Below are 27,562 nucleotides of genomic sequence, written 5' to 3'. Positions count from 1 at the left end.
GCCTAGTCAAGGTTTAATCTCGGTATTGGTGTATCGGATCGGTATCGGTATCGTCCAGAATTAGACTGATTTGGATATATTTATCTTTTTTTTTATTAATAAAAATCAGATTCATTACCTTTTTACCCTTATTTGTACAAATGGATCGGTATCGATCTTGGCCGATACAAATCCTATCCGGCCGATCTGATCTGATCCGATCCAAGATTACGAACCATGGTCCTAGTTGACAAAACCTCTTGAACCGGTCCACCCAGAGCCGCCTCTTTCAGGTGAGTGACAGTTAAACCAGTAGAGAACCAATGCCCTTTGTCGTAACGACCAACTACCCAACTGACCTCGAACTGCCCAGGCCGATTGGGGCGGTCCAATCTCGACATGTGGCCGTAGGCCCGTAGCAGAGTAAAAGACTGAATACAAGCAAACCAAGCTCTGTAAGATAATCGCTCTCTCCTCTATGTACGTTCGCCAGTCTCCTTCCTTTCCATTCTCTATCATGTCTCCAACTTCTATATTTCTCTTCTCAAAACCCTAACCCTAGCCCGGAATCACTATCTCTTCTATGATTTGTCTTCTGGCCTGAAAAATCTTGAAGAAAGATATGGAGTTACAGGCAAACGCTCATCTCTTCGAGAAACGCCCGATTCTCAAGTCCAAGACTCCTGCTGTCAGATGGTTCAAGGAATGGTAAGATTTCTGCTTTTGTTTCCTCATGAACTTCTGTTATGTTTATTAAATTTTCCATTTTTTTTTCTTACCTCTCAAATTTAGTGCTGCATAATTGATTGTGATTCAGATTCTGGCATTCCTCTTTCTTCTCCTCTCTTTTTCGTATTTTTCTAGTAGGTGAACAAGATTTAATGTTTTGGTCGTAATTGGGAAGTGGAAGTTGTAGCTACTGCGTTCTTGATGGTTGTCGTGAAGATTTTAATTCCTAGTTTGGATTCGTCTTCTTTTTACTGAATTGGTTATCGTTAGACGAGGCTACGGTTCTGGTTGAGGTTCCAATAAAGAGCCTCCCCCCCTTCTTTCGTGGGGTGGGCTGGAAGTTCTTATCGAGTTAGTTTATTGTTCTCACTATTGTGGCATTATTTTAAGAGTATTGGAAAGTTGCAGCCTGGGTTATTGTATTGTATTTTCTGTCTCTAAGTTTATTGTCTCTTGATTGTTGGGTTGAAAACTAATGGAATTCATTTCCCCCTTTGATTTGTTTCGAGTTTGATATTAATGTTATTATGCATCTTATTTCCAGTTTTCAAGGTACAATCTTGCTGACAACCTAGTTCTATGTCCAGGGTGCCTCAGGATGTTGTTTCTACTGGTGGGAAGTGCTTCCTTTTGAAATGGGTTACAGGCAAGTCTAACTGCTTTTTATGATTCATTTATGAGACTTCTTCAGTTCTACATGCGGCAAGCTTTCTATAGGTACATTCTGGCATTTGAGTTGAACTAATTTTGTGTACAATCTTATTCCCTCATTTCAAACAAAGTTCTTGATTCTTCTCTTCCCACCTTCTCTCTAGAAGAAAAAGATCTGCATAAAGCAATTGTTTGTATCGGTTGTCTATCCTCCACTTAGTTTGGTATGATTTTGGTAAAGGTCTGCATAAAGCTATCTTTATGTCCTCCACCCTCCAATTACTTTCTTATTATTTCAGCATTCCTTTCCTATGGTCAACTGGCTGGCTAGATAATGACGATGTTCCTGAATTTATATTAAGATGCTGGAGTGCGGTTGCATACTCTGTTTCTCCCTCCTTATATTGGCTAGTGGTTTCCTCCATTAGGTTTTTCCATCAATCAACTTCTATGTTGCCCAATTAGAAACCATTGGGCGATAGAATCAATATTGTCTCTAGAGGTAGCACAGGCTCAATTGCTCAGTCATATTATGGTCTTAGGTGGGGATGTTTTTATCTATTATTTTTATGGGACTTAGGCTGGTTTAGTCGTAGGAATTTTAAAAGAGTAAATAGCCCTGGTAATCAGGTGGTTATCTGGCTATCTGCTAGTCCTAGAGGTCTATGGAGACTCTCTCATCCAGTAGGCGTGACACTTGTTTTCACCAAATGCTTTGTTGGTGCAGAGGTCTAGATCTTTCAAGTTCCTAGTTGATGACTTAGCCAAGCAATATGTTGCTAGTTTTTCCATGTTCATGGATCCTGTAACCTCAGGCTGATTTCTCCTTCTGTGTTTTGGCCACTGGTTGGCAATCTAGATGTTGCATATGCAACTGTATATGCCACTCAGGGCTCCTCTAATGTACACTTTTCTCCAAATCATTATTTATCCAGGAAACCAATAGATAATAAGACTTCAGTTGAAGCATACACGCAAAGCAGATGGGTTCATCATGCAACATGTAACCTAGGCTATAGTTTGGTGGTCAATATTTCATCTTAAAATTAATATTTTCCTACAAAATGAATGGGTTTACGTGACTGCTTTGCCTTTACAGTCTAAGTGTCTGGGTATTCTAGAGGTGGAAGCATGGTTGTAAGTTTCGGTCGAAACTGCAAGATAACTCGATTTCGACCTTGATCGAGATGAAACCTAGGGTTGAAACTGGTTCGTACCGGGAAATCGACAGGTTTCGCAAGTTTCAACACTTGGTTTCGATCAGGAGCTTGGAGTTTCCCAAGTTTCGACACTGCAAGTGGGATTTTGCCCAAAGCTTGTAGTTGTTTTGCCAAAGTACTTGGTTTATTCCTACTTTTTTGCATTCTTCTACTCATTCAACCCTTCTACAGCTTGGATTTGTGTGATTGGAGCTTGAAGGTAATGGTTTTTTCCTCCAAATCTATTTTTAGAAGAATTAGTACATAGACATAGTGTTGATCACAAAATATGTCATGGTATACATATGTGTTGCATTTTGAGGAGCATTATCGACATATTCAGTGGTTTGCAGCTCGTGGATAGATCCGCCAAGACACTCCATGTATTGAGTGGTGAGTGTTCTGTACTTGTATTTTCCTAACCCAATGTATGTTTTGACTGTTTTATTTGCATATATACTTTTCCAATAGCTAAATTATATGTAGTCAGTTTATAATAGGGCTAGTGTACAACAACATTCAACATGTCAGCATACACTAGCAAACTTGGGTCCAAGCCATGAGTACCATTTTGGGTGTTTTTTTTGTGAAACTAATTCATGGAATAGGTGTAAAATGGTAAAAATAAGCAGAAAAAATGCTCAAAAAACCCGAAACCTAGATTTTGATTGGCCCAGAAAAATCCCAGGTTTTGACTAGGTTTCAATTGAAACCGGAGATATCTCGGTTTTGGCCAGGCCTGAAAGCGGCCTTGAAACCGAAACCTCGATCCTTGGGTGGAAGTATGCTATCTACCTGGCTCCCAACAACAACAGGATTCAGGTCAAAGGTAGCTAACTTTATGAACTTCTCACCTCCGCGACATTCTGATTAGACAGTCCTATGTCTGGCCCTTGCTGTCTCTTTTTAAAATTAAACCTTCCTAACAAAATTCAGCATTTCTAAAGCAGGTAGAACCAAGGATTCAAGGATCAGGGATCTGTCACAAGTTTCCTAGAGCAGATGGAGATTGGCTTGGATGATCTGATTGTAGTTTCAGCTAGGACCAGCGGACTTGGCTTGTATCCTTTGGGATCTGCCAAGGATTGACTGATCCTTCCATGGATTGGCCCATTGGGATCTGGATCAGTCGATGCCAATCATTTTCCTGGATCCCAATCTCAAAGCCCTCAGTAATTTGAATGAAATTGAGTTTCTTTGTTTTGGGTGTGGCAGCGTGGCCTAATAACTGTTTGTTGGCTGTTGGTTCTCTCTTTTCTTCTTCCCTGCGATTCTGAATCTCTCCTATCAGGTAAGCTCTTAGCTATTGATGAGCACATTTATGTGTGAAATCTTAGGGCATAAAGCATACATTTTACCACATTGGACAGAGTTATTCGGTGCTTTCTTGTACTTTTCAGGTTTTAGGTGAATTCTTGTGAAAATGGAGGAGATGATGCTAAAGAAATGTTTTTAAGCTCTTTAGAGATGTTAATAGTATGGATGCGTAGCCCATCGAGTCAGCTTCGCAATAGTTCAAACGACACTTGATTCCGAGTTGAAACAAAGAAGTTACAGCCGTTTTCGTAACGACGCGCGAAAATGGTCTGCAAGGGTTTATTTGTAATTATTGACAGTCGGCCGGGGACAGAGTAAAGCGGAAGTTCGGATTCGAGGGGCTTTAGCGCAATTCTGAGAAGCTTTTTTGTTAGCTAAGAGATTCCATTTGGAGGGCTTTGGACAGTCCAACTTCAACTTAAGATATCTTGGGCTCCTGAACTCCAAATTGGACAAAATTTGGGTCTATTTTGGGTGATTTTTCGCAAGGAACACAATGGTGAGGCCTATATAAGCACCCCATGCTCCACGTTTTCTGTAGGACAGAATGGGTATTTTATTTATTCTTGAAGGAATCCTAGTCATCACCCTTACTCTCTCTCTCTCCTCCAACTTCTCAAGGGTACTTCTGGAATTCTACTTGGATAGATTTATTTTGAAAGATATTCTATCACCTATGGAAGGTTGAAAAGTCAAAAATGCTTTGATTTTATTGCTTGGAGAAGATATCTACAAAGAAAAGGAAGCATTTGTCAGAATTGGAAGTTTACTTTTCTAGAAATAGAAGGCCTATGTAAACAATCTTCTCTTCTTTTTCTTTCTATTTTTTTTTCTTTTTTTTCCTAAGGATTCAAGGCATTGTAAAAGAGGAAGGAGAAGAGAATATTCTCTTTTCTTAGGGAATATTTCTCCTACACTTCCCTCTTCTCTCTTCTCATCTCTTCCCCTTATAAATCCCCCTCGCCCTTTGGGTTGTAAGAAGTTAGTTTTTTAGTTCAGTTTTTAATTAGTTTCTAGTTCAATTTTAATTCAGTTTTTAGTGTAATTTTTGGCTCATTCACTTAGTGAAATTTCTTCTCTTCTTCTCCTTCTAATTTGTGATTTTTGGCTTTTCTAAGTTCTAGTTTGCTTTTATGATTTTTAGTTAATGGTTATAATAGGTTTAGTTTATGCTTTAATTTCAATTTAAGTCTTCAATTGGGTTGTAATTTCTTAATTCTAGTTTAGGTTTTAAGCCTTCTAGTCTAAGTTCTTAAGTTGATGACAAGACTTGAAGATTTTGAAGAGGAGGCCATGGTAAGTTTATGCAAGTATTCAAGCTTTTCAATTACATTCATGCAATCACATCCAGGTTTTACTATCTAAACTCTCAATCTCATTCTCCCTCTCTTCTATCTTATTCTTTCTTTCTTCTTCTTCTTCTCCCTCTATTTCTTTTATTTCTTTTTTTTATGTGGTTATTTTGTTTATGTGGTTGTGGATGTGTGCCTGCACTTTCATTACTTTCAATTTGCGTTAGTTTTATAGTTTATTTTTATTCCTTCCAATTTGCGTTAGTTTGATAGGTTAGATGCTCATGTGTTAGGACGTCAATTTAATCCCTTAGTTTTGTTAGATGCTTATGAGTTAGGATGCATTAATTTTCATTAATTTAATTAGTTTAATTTAACACTTTAATCTGGTTCACTTTGCATTACTTTTAAGTTAGTTAAATAGTGGCGTATATCTCCTTATGTTCGACTTGTAGCTACGATTGACCCGTACGCTTGCGGTAATTTTGAACTCAAATAGCTATCCTTCTTATCTCCCTTCGTCCTTCTTCCTCTTTTGTTTCTTCCCCTTCTCCTTCTCCTGTTCACCTCTTTTCTGTTCTTCTTAAAGCTTTGGGAGATCATCCCTTACTCTTCGCAAGGATCAAGAACTCGGGTTTCGACCCGGCTGAAACCGAGTTTTGGTCGAAGCTTGGTATTTTCTCCCATACATGGGGAAATCTTGGTTTTGGTGCCCAAAAATGTTTTTTATGCTTGATTTTTTGCATCTGACCTATTTTTGAGATTTTAAACACAATGCATGAATTATTTTCACAAAAAAATCACTCAAAATGGTGCTTGTGGTTATTGACCCAAGGTTACTAATGTACTCGTTGATTCAGACACTAAACTGGTATTTTAAATACTTAGTTCACATAAATTCAAAGTACAAGAACCCTGAATAATACAGATTATCCAAATAAAACATTAAGCTGCTCCTTTCTCAATTCCATACGGAGTTTCTTGGTGGGTCTAATCCACGAGCTGCGTACCACTGAAGATTGCAAAGCTATTCCTCTGAATGCATCACATATGTATCCAATGACATGTTATGGGACCAATCGTTCTCATAGTCCATAACTGCCCATTGATAAGCCCCATCATCAACTTGTCTGAGATATCCCAATCTAGGGAAGGGCTCATCGAGAGTGTAAGAAGGTGGAGTCGGCACACATGGCTGGGATGGATACCTGAGAAACTGTCGACAAGAGATGACCCGGCACCTGACCCATCCCCATATCCATATGTAGCAGCAGATGTATCATGACCACTCCCATATCCAAAAGAACTAGTGCTCTTAAAGGATGGTCCACCAGCATATCCACCCCTTATGGTCCATACCCAGCATGTGATGCTGATCCGATGCTCTTGAAGCCACTATCATGATGTTGCGCTAGACTAAGGGTCAATGCTATGAAGGATGGCACACGCCAATATCCAGATCCTCTAGTCTCCCCCAAACTCATGGCTTCCATAGTTCCAGACAACTTTGGAGTCCAAGATGCAAATCCAAGCTTTTTGTACCAGCTTTGTGGCAAGTTTGGTGTAAAAATGCAAAAATATAGGTGGAAAAATGGTTGTGCAGGTCGAAACTACTGAAACCAGAGGGTTTTTGTTAAAATTTTGGGAAGAAATGGCTTTCTTGGTTGAGTTTTGGCATTTTATATACTTGGTTCCAAGTGGTTCAACCAAGTTTCGCCCGAAACAGTAGTTTTGGTCGAAACCTGGTTGAAACCATCGAGTTTTGGTCGAAACCCTGCATTTTTAATAGTCACCCTTCAACTCGTCTTGGAGACCTGCGAAACTGAGTTAACTCGGTGGTTTCGATAGGTTTCGGTCGAGTTCTTGATCCATGCTCTTAGGTGATCCTACCCACAAAAGCCTTGTTGGGAAACCTTACTGATTAGAGAGTTTCGAACTGAAACTCAGGTGCGATTCTGCACTTTTCGCCTGGATTGATTGCAGAATTTTTATATTAATTTCCTGGTGGATTGCTTGACATGATTTCAAATGTTTTTAAGAGGGTAAGTTACGATCTTAACCCTAAATCCATTGTTGATTTGAAGCCTTGGGTGTGGGGCTGTTGCTATCGCAAGGTGATTACCGTTCCACTGGTACTGCTCATATCATGAGGAAGAATAGATCTTCTTCTTATTTGTTAGTAAAGACATCAATTTTGTTATTTCCATAAAATCCCTTTTTCACTTTAATTGCTAGAAAGCCCAACTTTTTAAAATTCCTTTTACAGTTTGCTCCAGTTCTTTTATTACTTCACTTTTAAGGGTCTGAACTGGTCTAGAAATTACAAAGTTGCCACTTGCCACTCATCCTTTCATTTGAGAATTCCTTCACTTTGGTGCTTTATGGTGGTTGATTGGAGTTTTGGAGTTCTCTCTGTGCTCACTGGAGTCTGCGACTACTGTTCAAGACTAGTGGAGCATTTATTTTTTCTATTCTTAATGGTCCAAGCTGGAGCTTTCTTTTGATATATGTATACTCCAGCTTGAGGGGGAGTGTTGAAATATGAGTCAGTTGGGATGTGTCCGACGTGACATAGTTATTTAGTTTCCTAGTTTAGTTTCTTTCCTAGTTAGACTAGAGTTCTATTTTAAGTATGTAATTTGTCCAAGGCTATTATATGAAGGAACATTGGCTGGAGCGGTATAGTATTCTATCGCACAGTCTTCTTCCATCTTTTCTTCTCTCTTTTCTCCTCTTTAAAGTTACTGGTTACAGGTCCTAGGTTGTCTACATGGTATCAGAGCAGGCAAAGGTCACAGTATCGAGTCCCCCTGGGAGCAGGCAGGTGTTAAATTATTTATCCACCCGTGTCCCCCTTTGCATAGTTCGCCGTGTTAGAGCTCCTGTATGATATACATATTGTTTCCTCCCTTTCCTACAAGGTCGGCCTTTTAGAGGAAGCGGTTTCTACACAATGAAAGCAAGGTTTTGGGAACCTGGGTCGTATTACTTAACATGACATGAAATTTCCTCTCAAAGGAGGTCCCTGAAAGGAGGAAAAAGTATGAAGAGACATGTGAATTGATGCAGGAGAATCTTGGACCGGACCGACCAACTGGTGCACTACCTTGGATTGACCCAAACCCAGTTGCGTATCGAGACGAAGATGAACCGGGTCTAGTTTGAGTTTTTGGATCTAGTAGGATTTTTAAGAATTAATGTTATTTGAGAAATAATGTCTTTTAATTTATTTTATTCTTTCTGTATTTAAAAAAAAAACAGGGAGATAGAAGAAAAGAAGCAAGAGCGAGAAGCAGAGATTTGAATCAAGAAAAAAAAACCTGTACCTGGTTGCAACAAAGCCCTCGCCGCCGTCAATTCCCACATTGGCGTCCTCCGTCCCCCATTGCAGTCAAAGCCTCAGTGGTCCACCCCTCTATTGCAACTCTTTCGCTGGATTCCTTCTCTAGTTTCAGAAGGAAGACTTCGAGTCGAAGTCATCTCCCCTCCCCAACAAGTTTTCTTTTTTCCAAACCCCCTTTTTTTCCCCCAAAAGTACCCTGTCTTTCTCTCTCATTTCCTTTTCTCCTTTAATTTTATTAGTTTCCAAGTTTACCCCTCCCCACCCATTGTACACCACACTTCTTTTCTTCTCTTTAGTTTGCAGTTCAATAAATTACAAATCCACCATTGTTATCTTAAACCCGTTACATTATGGAGGTTGATCGTGAGGAGCGTTGGATCATCGCCCCATCAAAGCTGATGTTTGAGGATGCTAATTGAGTGATGTTGATCTTTTCATTTTTTAAAACTCGTGGTCGAGTTTTTTTCTACTTTGGGAGAACTGATGTAGGAGAATCTTGGACCGGGCCGACCCAACTGGTGCACTACCTTGGACTGACCCAAACCCAGTTGCGTATCCAAACGAAGATGAACCGGGTCCAGTTTGAGTTCTTGGATCTAGTAGGATTTTTAGGAATTTGTGTGCTTTGGGAAAATAATGTCTTTTAGTTTATTTTTTTCTCTCTTTATTTTAGAAGTTAGCCATGTAGGATATTTGGTTTCCAATTGTTTTTAGTTTCCTTATTTGAATAAGTTTCCTAGTTAGAGAGTGAGTCTTAATTTTTTGGAGTCTTTTATTTCTCTTTATATATGATGTAATTCCCCATCGTTGGAGATGGAAAAAGATGAATTGAAAACTGAGTTTGGTTGTGCCTGCGTGGCGTGTGCACTCTTCTCTCCCCCCCCCCCCCCCACTTCTTCTTCTTCTTATGTGATTTCTTCTCTCCCCCTGCAACTCTGATTCTTCTCAGATTTCCCCTCTTCTCCTACCGGCCCCCTACCATGCATTGAATTGATTATATATGAGGTTTCTTACATGTACTAATACCAAATTTTTTTAGGTATCATATCGGTACCTTAAAGATATGATACGTACTGGTTAGTATCAGTGGATACGTAAGATACTTAAAACCCTGCAGTAATAGCAACAAAATAGGTACTAAGCAAATAAAGGGCCCTGTTTGTAACAAAGATGCTTGCTTTTGTTACAAGCAAACGAAAATAAAGAGTATGTAGTAGTACAGGCCCACCTTTGTCGCCAGGACACTCGGGCACAACACAAGTGGATAAATATCACCTACCAACTGTGATAAAGAGATCTTTCATGGTAATCTCAGTTCTCTCTCTTCTCTCCCCAGCATCTTGATAATCTCAGCTCTCTCTTTCTCTTTCCCCAGCATCTTATCGCCGACGACTTACCTGTTGGCCAAGGCCGTCAGACAGTCACAAGACAGGTTCTGACCTTTTGGTTCCTCCGTCATAGTCGTTCCATGATTTCTCCTCCTTCCTTTATTATAATTTTTTCCCCAATTGAAAGGCATAATCCCATGCATCACACTGTATATAAACAATGTGCACAAACCCAATCAAAATGTTAGAAAAGATTTTAATATCATATAACCCCAAATAAAGGTCGTTCAAAATATTAAGGTGTTCACACACCTAGGTCCTGAAAAATGCTTCGCTGCCTAGGTGGATGCCTTGACCTTTATAGTCTCACTACCATTGTCACACTATCTCGTAAACTTCCCTCTTCCCAGTCAATACAGTTGCTTTAATTAACCTGAATCATGGTTTGAGGTGGGCCTTCTAAACTATCAACACTAACCCTTTTTACTGTCTTAAAATGTGACCAGTTAATGGAATGCTGCCCTGTTGGCAATTCATGTCTCATGATCATAGCTGGTGGCTGGGTTTTGGGTTTGGCAAATAAAGATTGGAGCACCAATTTCAAGATATTCAGGCTTATGTACATAAAGGATAAAGTTTCATTACGGACATATTGATTAAATTTTTTTTGTGGGTTGCATTGTTCCAATCAAAGGTTGTCTCCAATAGAAAAAAATCCTAGAAAACAAATTTCACTTGCCAAGCCTTCTGCCAAATATCTCGAGGTTGCCATGCTAAAAGTTTTTTTTGATAGTTGTCTGAAGTCTGAACACTGGCTAGTAATCTAATATATCCATCTTCCTAACTTTCTTTGGGACTGTCAGTTCAAAATCAATTGTGGGGTAACCTGATACCTTCTGTACATCTTCTTACATGTCATGATGCAGCATGAGGAACTAAACTTTCTTTCATAATTTTATATTCCTTGGTGCAGAATTATTATTGTCTTACTGGAAAAACTATGCCAGTTGACTATCTCACTCTATATGATCCATTTATGATCTAGTTTGCTTTTGCTTTTCATTTTCCTTGAGAATTTCCTTATCAGGTATTTTATGAAAGTCATACATGGATCTGCTGTATCCCTTTTTCATTCTAGTTACTCAAACATGCAACCTCAATCTAATTATTCTACTTGACGACAAATAAATCTAGTAAATTGGAGTGTTTGTCATGTGATTGTGGTCAGATGCCTCACCTTCATTTTTTTTGTTGTTTTTTCTGTTTAGAGGACACCTTGAAGGCCTTGAAAGAGAAGTCTAAAGAGCCTGAGCCAGAAGAGCCAGAACCAGAACCTACTACAGAAGTTCTTTTCCTTTGCAGCTTTGAAAGCTGTGGAAAAACTTTTATTGATGCTGGAGCATTGAGGAAGCATTCTCACATCCACGGGGAAAGACAATATGTTTGTCATTATGAAGGATGTGGAAGGGTAACTTACCACATTTACATTTTCTATTATTGTTTTTCAGAACAGCTATATTCATATAACTTAATTAACAAACGAATGAGACAAATCCTATTCCATAACACCTTTCCAAAACATGTATGCATCATCAAATATGCAAGCATGCGATTATCATCATACATATAACATTAAGTATAGTATACACCATTCAGTAGATACATTACACCATATCGATGCATATCATACACTTCACTCACAGTTCACATATAAATAATCACATTAGATAGTTATAGATTCCCCACCTCACTTCATGTGATTCAAGATTGAAAGTCAATGGTTGAACAATTGGGGACGTCGTGTCACTCGCTACCTAATGCCAAACATCACCAAATATGTGTCATATATGTGTGTAATTATAATAAATCGATTCTCTGCAATACTTAAAAAGGAGTAGAACTATGGGGCTAATTATGGTTTTCGTGTCAGGGTATTGATCCCCGATCATGATGAGTTAGTTGGTTACATAATTGTCAAGGTGTCGCTTAGGTGTTGCCTAGGCGTCCAAGCTCCCTTTGCTTGAAAGGCGCCTTGGTTTTCCCCCCCTCCACTGCCTTATGTCGCCTAGCCACCTTGACAACTATGGTCGGATATTTTATATGAATTGTTCTATTGATTTGACAGAAACAGATACAACAGAAAATATTGATGACTTGAAGAGTGAAACAATTAACTTGTGGTGATGGGATGATTTATTAGTTAAGGGATTGGAGGTTTGAACCTTGGTGGAACTATATTGACAGAATTTTTACTTATGGTATATGGGATATTTGGGTAGACTTGTCAATGGGTGGGGTGGTTTTAGGTTATGGTTTATCATTATTTTTTTTTGGATGAATGAATATATTACCATACCCCAGGAGGGGGCAGGGAGGGAAAACAAAGGGGGGGGGTATACAAGGGAGAGGAGAGAGGGGGAGGGGGGAAGGAAAGACGACCAGCCCAGCCTACGCAGAAGAGGGGGTCCTCAAAAGAGACAAATCAAGACCCCAGGAAACAACAATATGCCTGTTCCTTGGGGAGTCCAAAATGGGGACCCCAGACAAATTAATAATAATGGTTTATCATTATTACTGTAAGGCAGGATGCAGTTTTTTTAGTAGAGGGTCATTTAGTTTGGTTCTTTTTGTAGGTCCCTTGGTGGACTGTCTGGCAACTGTGTAGCATCCTGAGTATTGAGATTGCCTCTTTTGAATTTGAATGTTAATACAATCTTCTTATACTTTTCTGAAAAAAGAGAAAAAGGGGTGGGGGAACCTATATAGTAGGATCGGTGAAACATCATAAACCTTTGAAATGTTTAAAACGTTAGTATCAGACCATGTTTCGCTCCTCTACAATGCGATACATATTGTGGATGTGTAAAAACCACTTCTGGAAACACCATGAAAGAGTAAAAAGTCACAAGTTTTTTTTTTTTTTAGTAGTTAAAAAAGTCACTAGTTAGTATTTCTTAAAAATGATAAAAGAAATACTAATTAATTGGACTACAGAAAAAAAAAGCAGCATTGAGTTATGAAATGTAACTATAATTTTAATCAGTTGACGCTTCAGCCGAAAAAAAGAAGATAAATCCGAACTGCTTCCTGTATGTTAACCCTAGTGCATATCAGTGTGTCTCATCAGTTAAGTAATAGAATTATTCTTTCATGTTCAAAGCATCACACAGGGACTTGATTGATCCAAGTCTCCTATTATTGAGCTGTTTTTATGAATCTGAAACTTGCACATAAGTCCATGCCGTCGATGTACCTTTGCCTCTATTTGTACTACAATAAGAGTTCTTAAAGGATTTCAAACCTAAATGTCCTGAGGGCACATCTTCACGTTCAAGTGTATGTGTCTGTTGACTTCTATTCTCGGAAGTTGAAGCCAGTTCATGATGAATCATGTGAGGGCCCTTTTTGAGGATTATTTTTTAGGTCTCAATTATATATATATATATATATATATATTATGTTTCTAAGGTTTTTATGTGAATTTATTATTGTAATTTTTTTTTGGTGAATAAAAATGCATTACCAAAAACGGGAAGGAGAAGAAAGGGGGAGGGGAGGGGGAGGGGAGAATACACAGGGAGAAGAGAGGGGAAAGCTATACAAAGACCCAAGCCCTAACAAGTCCTATAGGGGCAGGCTAAGAGTCTGATTAAAAGAAACATCTAAGCTCCAAAAAGAAGCAATGTCCCTATTTCTAGGAGAGTCCTCAAGGGAGCCTAAACGAACAATCTGCAGCTTAGAGCTAACATCGAAGAAGATGGCTTTCCAAATCTTATCGAAAGATCGGGGATTGGAGGTCCATCTTCTAAGATTTCTTTCCATCCAAATATGGGAAATGACAGCCCCTAGCACTAGTTTACCTGCTGAATTACAAATAGAACTGCCTGAAAAAGTCATATCCATCCAAAGCCACTCACGGGAAAAGGGTACAGGCCTTCTTGGAGGGGGCCAAATGGATTGGAGGGCTTTCTTCCAAATAGGGGAGGAGAAAGGGCAAGAGAAGAAAAGGTTGTCGACGTCCTCAAGACCATTCCAACACAGGATACAAGTAGGGGGAGACATGGATGTGACGGTTCAGAAGAAAAGCTTGGGTGGGAAGGCAATTATGAAGGGCACGCCAAATATTGAAGCTATGGTGAGGAATATGACCTTTGAACGAGATGAGCTTATGCTAGAGAACCGTCGGGGCTTGGAGGCGAACAAAGTTCCAAGCTGATCTGAAGCTAAAGAGGCCATTAGGGGAGGGGATCCAAATGGTCTTGTCCGATTGAGAGGAGGGGGGGGGGGTGAGGAGGGGGAAGGGAGGCCCACACCTGGGCAAGACAAGGAGGAAAGGGGGAGGGGGGAGACCACAAACCGTCAACAATAATGGATGAGAGAGGGGAGAGCTTTGGATATCGGAAGAGTAAACAGAGTGGGCTCTAAGGAGATTAAAAAGGACATCAGAAGAGTGCCATGGGTCCATCCAAAGAGAGGAGGAGGAGCCGTCAGCAATCTTGAGGGAGATGGCACGAAGGGCAAGAGGCCGGAGGAGGATTTTGCGCCAAACCCAAGAAGTGTCCGTCGGAAAGGGGACAGTCCACAGGGAATCCTTTTTGAGGAGATGGGAGTGAACCCAGTGGACCCAGATAGAATCATGATTGGTTATGATTTTCCAGATGAGCTTGAGAATACCAGCCTTATTGTAATCACTAATCCTACGGATACCTAGGTCGCCTTCGGATTTGTGGAGACAGATGGTGGTCCAACTGATAGGATGGATGTCTTTGGTGCATTTTTTGCCTTTCCAAAGAAAGGCACAAAAAAGGGATTCCATGGCAGAAATGGTCGACTTGGGAAGCCCAAAGATGCCACACCAGTAAATGTAAGAGGATTGTAGGATGGATCTAATGAGCCCAAGCCTGCCGGCATAGGAGAGAAGTCTGCCCTTCCAAAGCTGGAGACGCTTTCTCATGAGATTTAACATAGGAGAACAATGGTGGACAGTCAACCTAGAGGGAATGAGGGGGAGACCAAGATATTTGACAGGGAGGTGGCCGAGGGAGAATCCCGTCAGGTGGAGGAGATGATCCTTGATATTTGGAGGTGCTTATTGTAATTTTAATTTGTAGCTTCAATCTATTTTTTAGAAGTTAAAAGATTTACAAGATATATTGTTTTTAGTAACTCTTGATTTTTAATATTTATCATGGGTATAAAAATTATCTTATGGTGAGTCTCTTTTTAAAATTTTTTTTTTAAAGTAAGTTAGATGGGTGAGTGATGGTATATATACCCTGCCCACTTATTCTTTCATTTATCAATTTTAGCTGCAAATCTGGCATGAAAAGAATCATATCGTTCGATTTAATTACCTTTTAATTGAATGAGTTTACTGGTTTCCGACTATTATTTGTTTACTAGATTTGAATCATTGTATTCAATGTTTGAATAAGTAGTGTGAGGTATGAATAATGTTAAGATTATCGTGTTTAGTTGTTTGGGATTATCGTGTTTAGTTGTTTGGGGTTATTTATGTCTTTATGGTTCTTTCTAGTTAGTTCTAATTAGTTTTATGTCTCAAGGGTATTTTGGGTGTTTTCTGTTGTAATTCACTTAAGTTCTATTATAAATAAAACTGCCTCTCACGATTTAGGAATTCAACTAAATCGTGAGAAGTCTTCTCTCTCTCTCTCTCTCTCGGTTTTACTCTTTCTTCTCTTCTTAGATCTTCTTCTTTCTTGCTGTAGGTTAGTTTTAGCTTCAGTTCTGTTACATGGTATCAGAGCATTGAATTCTGATCCACGAGATTCTCCTTGCTGCTGCTGTTTTGAAGGGTTTTTCACCTCTTTATTTATATCGTGGTCTCAAACAACCATATGTCGCTTATATTGATCTCAACTCTAGTCATATATTCATGAAGGACTAGAGTTCCCTGCTATGCTGCAACTGATTGTGTATTCCTGCTGCTATTCGAAGCCCTTGAAGATTGGTTCCTTGCTTGTCCCTAAACCATGACAATCGATATTCCAAAACCCTGTGGAAATCGATTTGTTTTTCTTCTGGGATCTGTCCTTCATTCTTGCTGCTGGATTTACAGTGATTATACATCATTATTGCTGGTTATCTTCATCAAAGATTATACTTCTGTATTGGGCTGTTCTGCCCTATTCTTCAAGGCTATCGATTTTACCCTGATCAGGGTTTTTCCTTTGGGCTGTTATCGATATTGGTGTTTGCATCTATTAATTTCCCTAATGGCTGATACTAAGTCTTCTACCGACAACTTTAACATTCAGATTACCAGTGTGAAGCTGAATGGTGCTTCTAATTATCTACTTTGGTCTCAAGCTTTTGAGGTCTATATCACTGCTCGCCGGAAGATGAAATACCTTACCATGGAACCTCTGCAATCTGCTGATGACAAATATGATGATTGGAAGGTTGAGAATGCAACCCTTCTTTGCTGGATTTGGAATAGCATGGAACCCTCCATTGCTTCTAATGTTATGTTTCATAAAACTGCCACGGGTGTTTGGGAAGAACTCAAGGAAAGCTACTCTCAAGATACAAATCTGTCCCGAATTTATGATCTCTATGAGAAATTCTTCTCTTTTAAACAAGATGGAAAATCCCTTGGTGAGTATTACAGTTCATTGAAGGGGATGTTGGAAGAACTTAATGTATACCAGCCTATCTCTACTGATGCTGCTGTAATTAAGTCCCAACGATCTGAATTTTTGGTTGCCAAATTTCTCTTTGGGTTAGACTCTGATCTTCAATCCATAAAAAGTCAATTGTTGACTGGAGAGAAGATCCCCTCTATGAATGAAGCTTATTGTTGGCTCCAGAGAGTTGTATCCCCTTCAGTGGTGAAGTTTGATTCAGCTCCTACCAACAAAGATAATTCTGCCCTTTTCACTTCTACTGGAGGGTGTGGCTGTGGTGGTGGTAGTACCTCTTCTCGCGGTCGTGGTTGTACTTTTGGGCGTGGTCGTGGAGCTGGTTCTGGAGGTCGTGGGCCTACGTCTAATACTGCTGGTTCTGGTTCTGTTGATGCTAGTTCTCGATGGTGCACTCATTGTAATCGGTTTAATTATACTGTTGATAAGTGTTGGCTCAAACATGGGAAACCACAGTGGGCCCGTGAGCAATTTGCTAATTCTGTCATTTCTGATGGAGGGGCTGATTCTGTGCACTCTTCCGACACTGCCCTGGGATCCTCTACTGATGGTGGTAACTCTTCTAATGATTTAGTCTCTCAACTCTTACAACGAGTCCAGCAACTTGAGACTTCTTCTTCTACATGTACAGCTGTCCTTGCCCACTTAGGTACTACTGCTTGCTTCGCGTCCTCATCCTCTCCGTGGGTCATTGACTCCGGAGCATCTTCTCACATGACTCGTAAGCCTAATTTGTTTTCATCTTACACACAACCTTCTATGTCATCTCGGATCTCTATTGCAGATGGATCCTCCATACCTGTCACTGGTCATGGGAAAGTTTCCTTGTCTTCTGACATATCTTTAACTAATGTTCTCCATGTTCCCAAGCTTCCTCTTAATCTTTTGTCTGTTAGTCAATTAACTAAAACTTTGAATTGTTCTATAACCTTTCACCCCTCTTATTGTGTCCTTCAGGATCTTACAACAAAGACGAAGATTGGTGGCGGGTATGAGAAGGGAGGCCTCTATTACTTTGATTTGGGAACTACATCCACTGCAGCGGTTGCTACTTCTCTTGGCGTATCTCCTTTACATTGGCACTATCGGTTAGGACATCCTTCTCTATCTAAGCTGCAACACCTTGTTCCCAGTTGCAAGTCTGTCTCCCATATCGAGTGGGAAGCTTGTGAGCTTGGCAAGCATCATCGTACTGTTTTTCCTTTGAGTCCAGAGTCTAGGAGTACTTCTTTATTTCAGTTGGTTCATTCGGATATTTGGGGTTCTTGTAGGGTCAAAAGTCGGTTAGGGTTTTCTTATTTTGTTAGTTTTATTGATGATCACTCTCGGATGACATGGCTGTACCTCTTGAAGGATCGATCTGAATTTGTATCTGTCTTCAAACAGTTTTATAATGAAATTCGAGTTCAATTTGGTGTTCCTTTAAAAGCTTTGCGTACTGACAATGCACTTGAATTAATTCAGTGTGAGATCTCTCATTTTTGTTCTGACAATGGTATTCTTCATCAAACTACTTGCTCTTATACACCCCAACAAAATGGTGTGGCAGAGCGCAAAAATCGCCATTTGTTAGATGTCACTCGTTCTTTGATGTTTCATATGCATGTTCCCAAACTCTATTGGGCAGATGCGGTGTTGACAGCCTGTTTTCTGATTAATCATATGCCTTCATCTGTTCTAAATAATCAAATTCCTTTCAAAATAGTGTTTCCTGATCCGGCTGTTTTCTCTCTTCCTCGTGTTTTTGGTTGTCAGTGTTTTGTTCATGTGCTTCGCCCAGGACTTGATAAGTTATCTCCTCGGGCTGTTAAGTGTTTGTTTCTTGGATATTCTCGTACCCAGAAGGGGTATCGATGTTTTAACCCTGTTACCCGCCAACAGTTTATTTCTACTGATGTTACCTTTTTTGAGAGTTCCCCTTATTTTGTTGGTTCCTCCGTTGATGTTACTCTTGATGAAGTTGGTCGGGTTGCTGCCCCTGTTCCTCTTCCTCTGCCGATAGCTGCCCCACCTGTACAGGTTTATGTGCGTCATTACCAACAGCAGCCGCTGCTCCCACTTCAACCTATTGCGGCCACACCTTTACCGCCACCAGCTGATTCTTCGACTGCAGATCCTACTGTTGATGTTGATGATCTCCCTATTGCTCAGAGAAAAGGTACTTGTACTTGCACTACCCGTCCTCTTTATCCTCTGGCAAATTATGTGTCTGTTTCTCATCTTCCCCTTCTTTATCGTGCTTTTGCTACTGCATTACATTTTACTTATATTCCCACTTCTTATACCATTGCTATGTCTCACCCTGAGTGGAAAAATGCTATGGATGTGGAGATGGAGGCTCTCATCTCTCGTAAGACTTGGTCTTTGGTTGATCTTCCACCTGGTAAGGATCTTGTTAAGTGTCGTTGGGTGTACACAGTGAAGTACAATCCCGAAGGTACTGTGGAGCGACACAAGGCCCGTTTGGTTGCCAAGGGGTTTACCCAGACCTATGGGGTCGATTATTTTGAGACTTTCTCTCTTGTTGCGAGGCTAAATTCAGTTCATATTTTGCTTTCTTTGGCTGTTAAACTTGACTGGCCCCTTTTCTAGATGGATGTGAAGAATGCTTTCTTATATGGTGACCTGCAGGAGGAGGTGTATATGGAGCAACCTCTCAGGGGGAGGATAGTGTCCGAGTTTGTCGCCTTCATAGGGCTATTTATGGACTGAAACAGTCTCCTCGTGCCTAGTTTGATAAATTTAGCAGTGTTGTTGCTGGTTGTGGATTTTTTCAGTTCTATTCTGATTACTCTATCTTTGTTAGACGACAGGGGTCTAATGTGGTCATCTTAGCAGTATATGTTGATAATGTTATTATTACTGGTAATGATGCTTCTGGGATTGCCCAGGTGAAGACATATCTACTTGACAATTTTTAGATTAAGGATTTGGGTAACCTTAGGTATTTTCTTGGCATTGAGGTTGTTTGCAGTTCTCGCGGTCTAAGCTTGTCCCAAAGGAAGTATGTTCTTGATTTACTTGATGAGACAGGTATGATGGGTTGTAAACCTATTGATACTCCTATGGATCCTCATGTCAAGTTTGGTGCTTCTGATGACACAGACTTTAGTGATCCACACCAGTATCGACGCCTGGTCGGTAGACTTATTTATCTTACAGTTACTCGTCCTGATATTTCTTTTGCTGTGGGTGTTATCAGTCAGTTCATGCAAACGCCTAAGCAACTTCATTGGGAGGCTGCTTGTCGTATTTTACTTTACCTTAAGGGTGCTCCTGGCAAGGGGCTTGTCTATTGCCGTCATGGACACACTAGCATTGTTGGATTTTCTGATGCCGATTGGGCTGGTTCTGATGGTGATCGTAGATCTACTGCAGGTTATTGTACTTTCTTTGGTGGTAACTTGGTTGCTTGGAAGAGCAAGAAACAGACTACTGTTGCTCGTTCCAGTGCAGAGGCTGAGTATAGAGCTATGGCTCACACAGCTGCTGAATTGATGTGGGTTCGTTCCTTTACTCATGAGCTTGGTTATTTCAGTGATCAGCCCATGGAGATGTACTGTGATAACCAGGCTGCTATCTATATTGCCAACAACCCTGTGTTTCATGAACGAACCAAGCACATTGAAGTTGACTGTTATTTTGTTCGCGATGCTATTCTAAAGAAGCTGATTACTACTCCTTTTGTTCGATCCCAGTTTCAGCTTGGAGATATGTTTACCAAAGCTTTGTTTCGACCACAGTTTGCAAGTGGCTGTTCCAAGCTGGATCTTGGTGATGTCTACGCTCCAGCTTGAGGGGGAGTGTTAAGATTATCGTGTTTAGTTGTTTGGGGTTATTTATGTCTTTATGGTTCTTTCTAGTTAGTTCTAATTAGTTTTATGTCTCAAGGGTATTTTGGGTGTTTTCTATTGTAATTCACTTAAGTTCTATTATAAATAAAACTGCCTCTCACGATTTAGGAATTCAACTAAATCGTGAGAAGTCTTCTCTCTCTCTCTCGGTTTTACTCTTTCTTCTCTTCTCAGATCTTCTTCTCTCTTCTATGCTTTCTTCTTCTAGTTTTCTTGCTGCAGGTTAGTTTTAGCTTCAGTTCTGTTACAAATAACAGGGGATTTGAACCATCGTATTCACTATTTTGACAGTTTTAGACCTAGAACAAACGACAATGGCAACTTGAAGAAGATTGTAGAGAGAGAGAGAGAGTGTGTGTACAGGCCCCAGGATCTTTCACCATAAATGGGGACTGTCATTCTGTGATTCACAGGAGACTCTCCTTTTCTGTCCCCCTCTCTCTCACTTGCATTGCAGGGGTTATGCACACATTCAATTGATGAGTACCTGAAGGGCATTCTGGCAAAAAATACTTGATATAGATTATATATAGGGGGGGCCGGAGGAGGAGTGTAAAATGCATTGTCCCTTGTTCAGTACTATGAGTGTTAACCTCTTTTTTTTTTTAAAGGGTCCCCCCCCCCCCCTTCTCCTTCTGGTTGGATTGGATGGGATGGGATTATGGGAAGGCCTTCAGATATATTTTTCTTTTTCTTTTTCCTCCTTTTTGCAGCCACTGCTGGCAAGGGGACATCGGTTTTAAAAACTCTGTAGTACCCTTTATCATTGTTTGCTCTGCTTTTGGAGAGGTGTGATGCATTAAAAAGCTACAAACAATAGTACCAATGAGTAATGCCCATATCCTTGTGTAGATATTGATTTGTTGGTACTGGTGGGTGGAGGTTCTTTCCTTTTTTCTCCTTTTCTTGTAAATGTAAAGTGATTATTGTCCTGGTTTTGCTACTGCTAATGAAGTCTGTTCAGAAGTTCATTACACTAGAAGCAAATCGTTTGGGAATCAATTGTCTGCATTCTCCAATTGTAGCAGAAACAAACCTCTCAGGGGTGTATGGGTGGGTGATGATGCATTCTTCACTCCTCCCCCGGCCTCCCATGTATAATCTTTCTGGTGTTTATGGCCTGAATACTGTTTAGGTACTCATCAATTGAAAGTGCACATAATCCCTGCAATGTACATGAGAGAGAGGGGACATGATGGAGAGAGAGGGAGGAAGGTGTCGGCTGTGAAGCACAAAATGACAGTGAATACGTTGGTTCAAATCCCCTGTTATTCGTACCTCAACTACTTATTCAAACATTTAATATAATGATTCAAAATCCGATAAACAAATATAAGACCCAGTGGACAGAAACTGGCTGTCACAGTAACAGTCGGGAACCGGTGAACGCATTCGATTAATGATTAATTAAATTGACTTATATAATTCTTTTCAATATCAGATCTGCGTCTGAAATTAATAGATGAGAGGATACGTTGGCAGCACATATGTCCTGCCACCACTCACCCGAGTACCTTTGAGCAATACTAGGAGATTTAGTTCATGTGGGAGTTATGGGTTTCATTCATATTTTTAATTTGATTTAAATCGGAGATAAGTTGGATTTCTTATTACTATTCTGTCTAAAACTGATTAGTCTAACTATAGAAGTATAAAACTAATGAAACAAACTATGAAACTTTGGGAGAAGGTTATTAAAGCCCATCTGAGAAGAGAGACTCATATCTCGAAGAATCAATTTGGTTTTATGCTAGGTAGATCCACGACAGAAGCTATCTACCTACTGAGGAGGGTCATGGAAAGATGTAGAGCTAGCAAGAAGGATCTCTATATGGCCTTTATTGACCTGGAGAAAGCCTATGACCGAGTCCCTGGAGATTTAATCCGGTATATTCTTGTAAAGAGAGGGGTGTCGAGTAAATATATAGATGTAATTAAAGATATGCATGTGGGTGTGGTGACTAGTGTGAGATCTGTGGGAGGCCAGGGTAAGGAATTCCCAATTGCGGTTGGGTTATATCAAGGATCAGCCCTAAGCCCTTATCTGTTTGCACTTATCTTGGATGAATTACCAATAACATCCAAGACCGAGGTACCGTGGTGTATGCTCTTCGCCGATGATCGTTTTGGTATATGAGACAAAAGTAGTGATTAATGCTAAGTTAGAGATGTGGAGATCGACCTTGGAAACAAGAGGTTTTAAGATTAGTAGATAAAAAATGGAGTATATGATATGCAACTTTAGTCACACTATCATGGATGATGACATGGTGAAAATTGAGGAGAGAGAGATAATGTCAAGTGACTATTTCAGATATCTGGGGTCTATCATACATAAAGAAAGTGACATAGATGATTATGATTCACAAAGAATTTAAGTTGGATGGATGAAGTGGAGAGGTGTGACCGACACATTCCTTTAAAGCTTGAAGGTAAGTTTTACAGGACTGTTGTCCGACCTGCTATGATGTATGGGGTGGATTGTTTAGCAGTTAAGAAGTGCCATATAGCGAAAGTATTTGTTGCTGAGATGAGGATGTTAAGATGGATGTGCGGCAAAACGTATTAGAGCTGATTTGGGAGTTGCCCCGATCAGCAACAAGCTCCGAGAATGTCGTCTGAGGTGGTTTGGCTTTGTGCAAGGAAGCCAGGGGAAGCCCCAGTAAGAACTAAGGAGGTGTGATTTGATTCCAATTGAATGAGCTAAAAGAGCTAGGCGCAGGCCTAAAATGACCATAGGTGAGGTTGTGAAGAGTGACATGCATAGTCTGGGTCTTATGCCAAGTATGACCTCAGATAGAGCCTATTAGAGGGCAAGGATCCACGTTGTCGACACCATGTAACTGAGATTTTCCTGATTTCCTGGGCTATCCTATTTCCTCTTACTTTCATTTTTCACTTCTTACTTTTTGTATCTCATTTCTTCATTTATATTACTTTCCTTTCCCTTGGAGAGGACCTCAATTTTCCCTACTTTGTTTTGAAAGGATCCATGTAGCCGACCCCATTTAGTTGGGACAAGTCTGTTTTGAAATTTTGATTCTTGTGTGATTTTTCTCTTTTCTTGGAGAGTGGTTCTCCTCTTAGGTTTGCGTGGCCAAACACATCTTTGTTGCTGCACGAGGATTCTTCTTCCTGTGTTTTTTTTAGTTTATGTAGTTCAAGAAATCATTTTGCTGGTTCTTGAACTACTGAAAAGAGGAGTTCTATAAATATTGAAGGCTCTTGGTTCTGGCAAATATTTTAGATCTTGAAGTTCTCTCATTGATTGTTCAGAGTGCTGCTGGTTCTGTTGAGAAATCAGTACAACAACAACAACTACTACATAGCCTTATCCAAGTAAATGGGGTTGGCTACATGGATCCTGGTTCTGTTAAGAAATCAGTGTAGTCATCCTTTTAAGAGAACTCCTCTAGGGTCAACCAATCGCCTTGAATTTGTTGTACTTCTAGTAGACTCTCTCGGAAGCAGACAGAAAAAGTTCCCTTAAATTTGAAGATTGTTGGAATAGGTTCTTTGACAGTTGATCTGATGACCCTGGTTCTTCGGCTTACATAAATGGGAATGTTTTTGGATGTTATCCTTCGCTGACTTTAAGCTACTTGGGTGGATTGTTTGTAAAGGAGTATACTATTATCATAAAGTCACCTTTCATGTGGATTTTATTTGTCTGATCTGGTTTTTATCGTACACAAAAAAGGTTTTCTTGGAATTGACTCTAAAAGCTTCAGTAATTTTGTGAGTATAAGCAAAATCTAACCCTTTTGTAAAAAAATTCTTATAACTAGCTTGGGCCCATTACCTGATGGTTTTCAGGGTTGGTCTACCAATACTGATTCGGCTCCAATTGTAATTTTTTGAAAAGACCAATTGTGAATTTTTTTTTGGAGGGCAAGGGTTATTGGTGGTGAATCATCATATACTTAACCCTTGTTTTGCCACATCTTATTTAATTCTTGGAAATTTATTGCAATACATTCTTTTTCACCACTGATTATTTGACCATGTGTTTCTTTTGCAGAAATTTTTGGATAGTTCCAAGTTGAAAAGACACTTTCTTATTCATACAGGAGAGAGACATTTTGTGTGTCCTCACGAAGGCTGTGGTAAAGTAATTTTCTTACCCACTCTATGCTACATTTTAGAATTTGTTATTGTTGATATACATCGTTTTAGCCCTTACTTAACAGCTTGAATTTTTGTGATTGGTGGTTGTAACATGGTATCAGGTTTAGGAGGTCAGGTGTTCGATCCCTGGTATGTGTGAGGGGCTTGTGTTGTATGTTGTTGTGCCCCTACGCCTTGTACCCTTGGTGCCATATGATGCTGTCACATGCAGAGGCATGTATAAAAATATATATATATATATATCGTTTTAGCCCTTACTTAACAGCTTGAGTTTTTGTGATAGGTGGTTGTAACATGCTATCAGGTTTAGGAGGTCAGATGTTCGATCCCTGGTATTTGTGAGGGGCTTGTGTTGTGTGTTGTGTGCCCCTACGCCTTGTACCCTTGGTGCCACATGATGCTGTCACATGCAGAGCCATGTATTAATATATATATATATATATTTGAGGGGAGGGGAGGGTCTGCATATGCGCAGCTTGTTTCCTTTTGTGTCTGGAATATTATTTCTTTTTTCTGTTCCCGCTTCTGTCAACCTATACCATCTCTTGCATGGAAGTTCTCTAGCTGTGTTTTGAAAATTATTCAACTTATCAGGGTATCTAAAGTTGTCACCATTGCATAATAAAAGAAAAGGGTTTTCACTGTTTTTTAAACCAGTCCATTCTCCAACCAATAGAAGGGATAATTATTGATCGAACAGTTTATGGTCAGGGTCAGGGTCAGGGTCAGGGTCAAACCTTTGGTTTCGTGATCAGGAAGACAGTGGAATATTTCTGTTTTGAAAGGTAAAGTGGGTCATTTTTGTCCATCCAACCCAAAGTGGGGCCCAGGTGACACAGGCTGAATGGCTTTACCAAGCAGGGTTTAAACATTGGCTGCATCATAAGTTTAAATAGATAATAATCTCTCTGTCAGTAAAAACTGGTCTGGGCAGAAAGGTTTTCAAATCATGAGGGACGTTGTCACCAAGGTTTAGTTGCAAATCACATGCAAGACCTGAGCCAGCATGTTTTGAAACTTGAGTCCTGAGTTAGTATGATTCACATTAATATCAAACTTTGGCTCCTTCAATTTTCTTTAGTACTTTTTGTCCTTTTCAAATGATGAGTATTTAGAGGAAAGAGATTATAGAGCCAGATTATTTGAATGCAGCAAATTTTCCCACGTGGGATGGTGGTCTATTAAGTAGATGACTAATCAATTCTTCTTTTGTCTCAATTTTTTTCATACTGATGGGTTATTAACTTATCATGCTCTCTGATTAAACTACATTTTCCTCAAGTCTTTTGAAAATTTTGTTCTTTTCACTGTCATCTGGGGCGTTTTGCTTACATTTTCCCCATGTCTTTTGAAATTTATGTTCTTTTCACTGTCATCTGGGGTATTTTGCTACAAGCTCGGGTAGAGTTTGGGGAGATTTTTTGGTCAATTCATCTTCATTTTATTTGTTTTGTTAAAGTTATTATCCCAGATATCACGTCTTCTATAGAATTTTCAGTTAAGTCTTAGTTTATCTATGCTGTTCAAATTTTCTTTTACTTCCCCCCCCCCCCCCTTTTTTTTCTTCTGAGAATAATGAATTGCAATCTGCAAAATGCAGGCTTTCTCCCTGGATTTCAACTTACGGGCACATATGCGAACACATTCACAAGAGAACTATCATATCTGTCCATATGTAGATTGTGGAAAGAGATACGCTCATGAATATAAGTTAAAAACTCACATCAAGGCTCACCATGAAAAGGTCAGTGCTATTAATTCTCAATCTTAGTTATTTGTTGGTATAGTCATATGTTTGTGTTATTTCATTTTTCATTCTTTGGCTGATTTCTCAGTAGATATTTACTCATAGAGTGACATTTTAGAATAAAAATCTGGGGTCCTTTCAGGTAATCCATTTTTAGGGGGTAACTCACTTTTCTCTTTGGTTGGGGTTGGGGAATATATGGAGATTTTAGGGTCGTAACTCAAGTCCAGGGTTTCAAGAATCAGATTGGGAATCGTCTGTTTCAGATCAGAATTGGCGGTCACCGATCCCAATTTCTGATGAGTCTATATGGCTGATTCCTGGATAAAAACACCAGAATCGTTGGAATATTCCAATTCTAGGGCTTTTTCAGACCGATTCAAGCCAATTCCGATCCGATTTGGATATTACGTGTTTTGAAAATATACAACTTCTGCAAGGACTTTAGTGTCCTGGGTTTTAATTGCTAACACTTGTACTGTGCGAGTGGAATGAGCCAGTACACAACATTTGATGTTGGTGATCTTTTAGACACACAAGATTGTTTCTGAATTTTTATTAATTTATTTCCCTAATATTTCACAGAGCATGACGATGGATATGATGAAAAACACCCCACCTTCTGATAAGGTACCAAGTGTTGCAAAGCCTTCTGCAGTGAATTATGGCTCTGCTTCCTCTGACAGGCCTTATGCCTGTCCTTATGAAGGATGCGATAAGTGCTACATTCATGAATATAAGCTGAATCTTCATTTGAAAAGGGAGCATCCTGGTCATAATGCAGAAGAGAATGGCAAGAATGCCCCTGATAATGATCATGAGATGGATGATGCCAGTGACCAAGATGCTTATGCTGGAAAAGGTAGCAATGGGAAGAATCCTAAGCGAAGCAAACCCAACAAACCTACCTCAAAGATGCCATCTTCAAAAATCCAACAGCGGAAAAGCTCAAATGTGACTCCTCCAAATTTGAACACAGTGAAGAAACAATGGCCAACCAAAGACATGTATGAGGAAGAAGATAGTGAGGAAACTGAGGAGGATCGTGATAATGTTGAAGATGGATGGAGATACACAGAGAACAATGAGGATGATGAAGAGACAGAGTATGAGGATTAAGTTTAATTTTAATTATCTTTGATGATGCCCTGTATGCGCTCCATCTTTTATGTCAACTCTGTGCCATACAATAAAATTCTTAATGATCGATGTAATTTCTTTGATCTTCCTTGTTAGTGTTTTTCTTCTCTTTTGGATGTGGTCCAGTAATTTAGAGAGCAATGAACTTGAAATTTTATCCTTTGAAGTTCAGATGATTCATCAATTTTTAGTA

The 27,562-nt window shown here is 39.7% G+C and overlaps 1 protein-coding gene across 1 annotated transcript; it reads left to right on the top strand.

The window, feature by feature from the left end:
• Nucleotides 1-479: 479 nt before the first annotated feature.
• Nucleotides 480-27,562, top strand: LOC122660859 (zinc finger transcription factor YY1-like). Its single transcript, XM_043856111.1, has 6 exons — nucleotides 480-687; nucleotides 1,296-1,354; nucleotides 11,107-11,306; nucleotides 24,376-24,465; nucleotides 26,083-26,226; nucleotides 26,815-27,562. Exons 1-6 carry the CDS (start codon nucleotides 602-604, stop codon nucleotides 27,346-27,348), a joined length of 1,113 nt encoding a protein of 370 aa, XP_043712046.1. The 5' UTR covers nucleotides 480-601; the 3' UTR covers nucleotides 27,349-27,562.

This window comes from Telopea speciosissima, chromosome 5 (assembly GCF_018873765.1).
Source record: "Telopea speciosissima isolate NSW1024214 ecotype Mountain lineage chromosome 5, Tspe_v1, whole genome shotgun sequence".
NCBI classification, from domain to species: Eukaryota; Viridiplantae; Streptophyta; class Magnoliopsida; order Proteales; family Proteaceae; genus Telopea; species Telopea speciosissima.
Note: the sequence above shows the minus strand (reverse complement) of the source record. Positions and strands in the feature narration are given on the sequence as shown.

Excerpts from the sequence above, each read along its gene's own strand:
- LOC122660859 (XM_043856111.1), top strand. The coding sequence starts at position 602 with ATGGAGTTACAGGCAAACGCTCATCTCTTCGAGAAACGCCCGATTCTC. Across the intron at positions 688-1,295 it reads GTCAGATGGTTCAAGGAATG|GGTGCCTCAGGATGTTGTTT; the intron begins GTAAGATTTCTG and ends TTCTATGTCCAG. Across the intron at positions 11,307-24,375 it reads ATTATGAAGGATGTGGAAGG|AAATTTTTGGATAGTTCCAA; the intron begins GTAACTTACCAC and ends TTTCTTTTGCAG.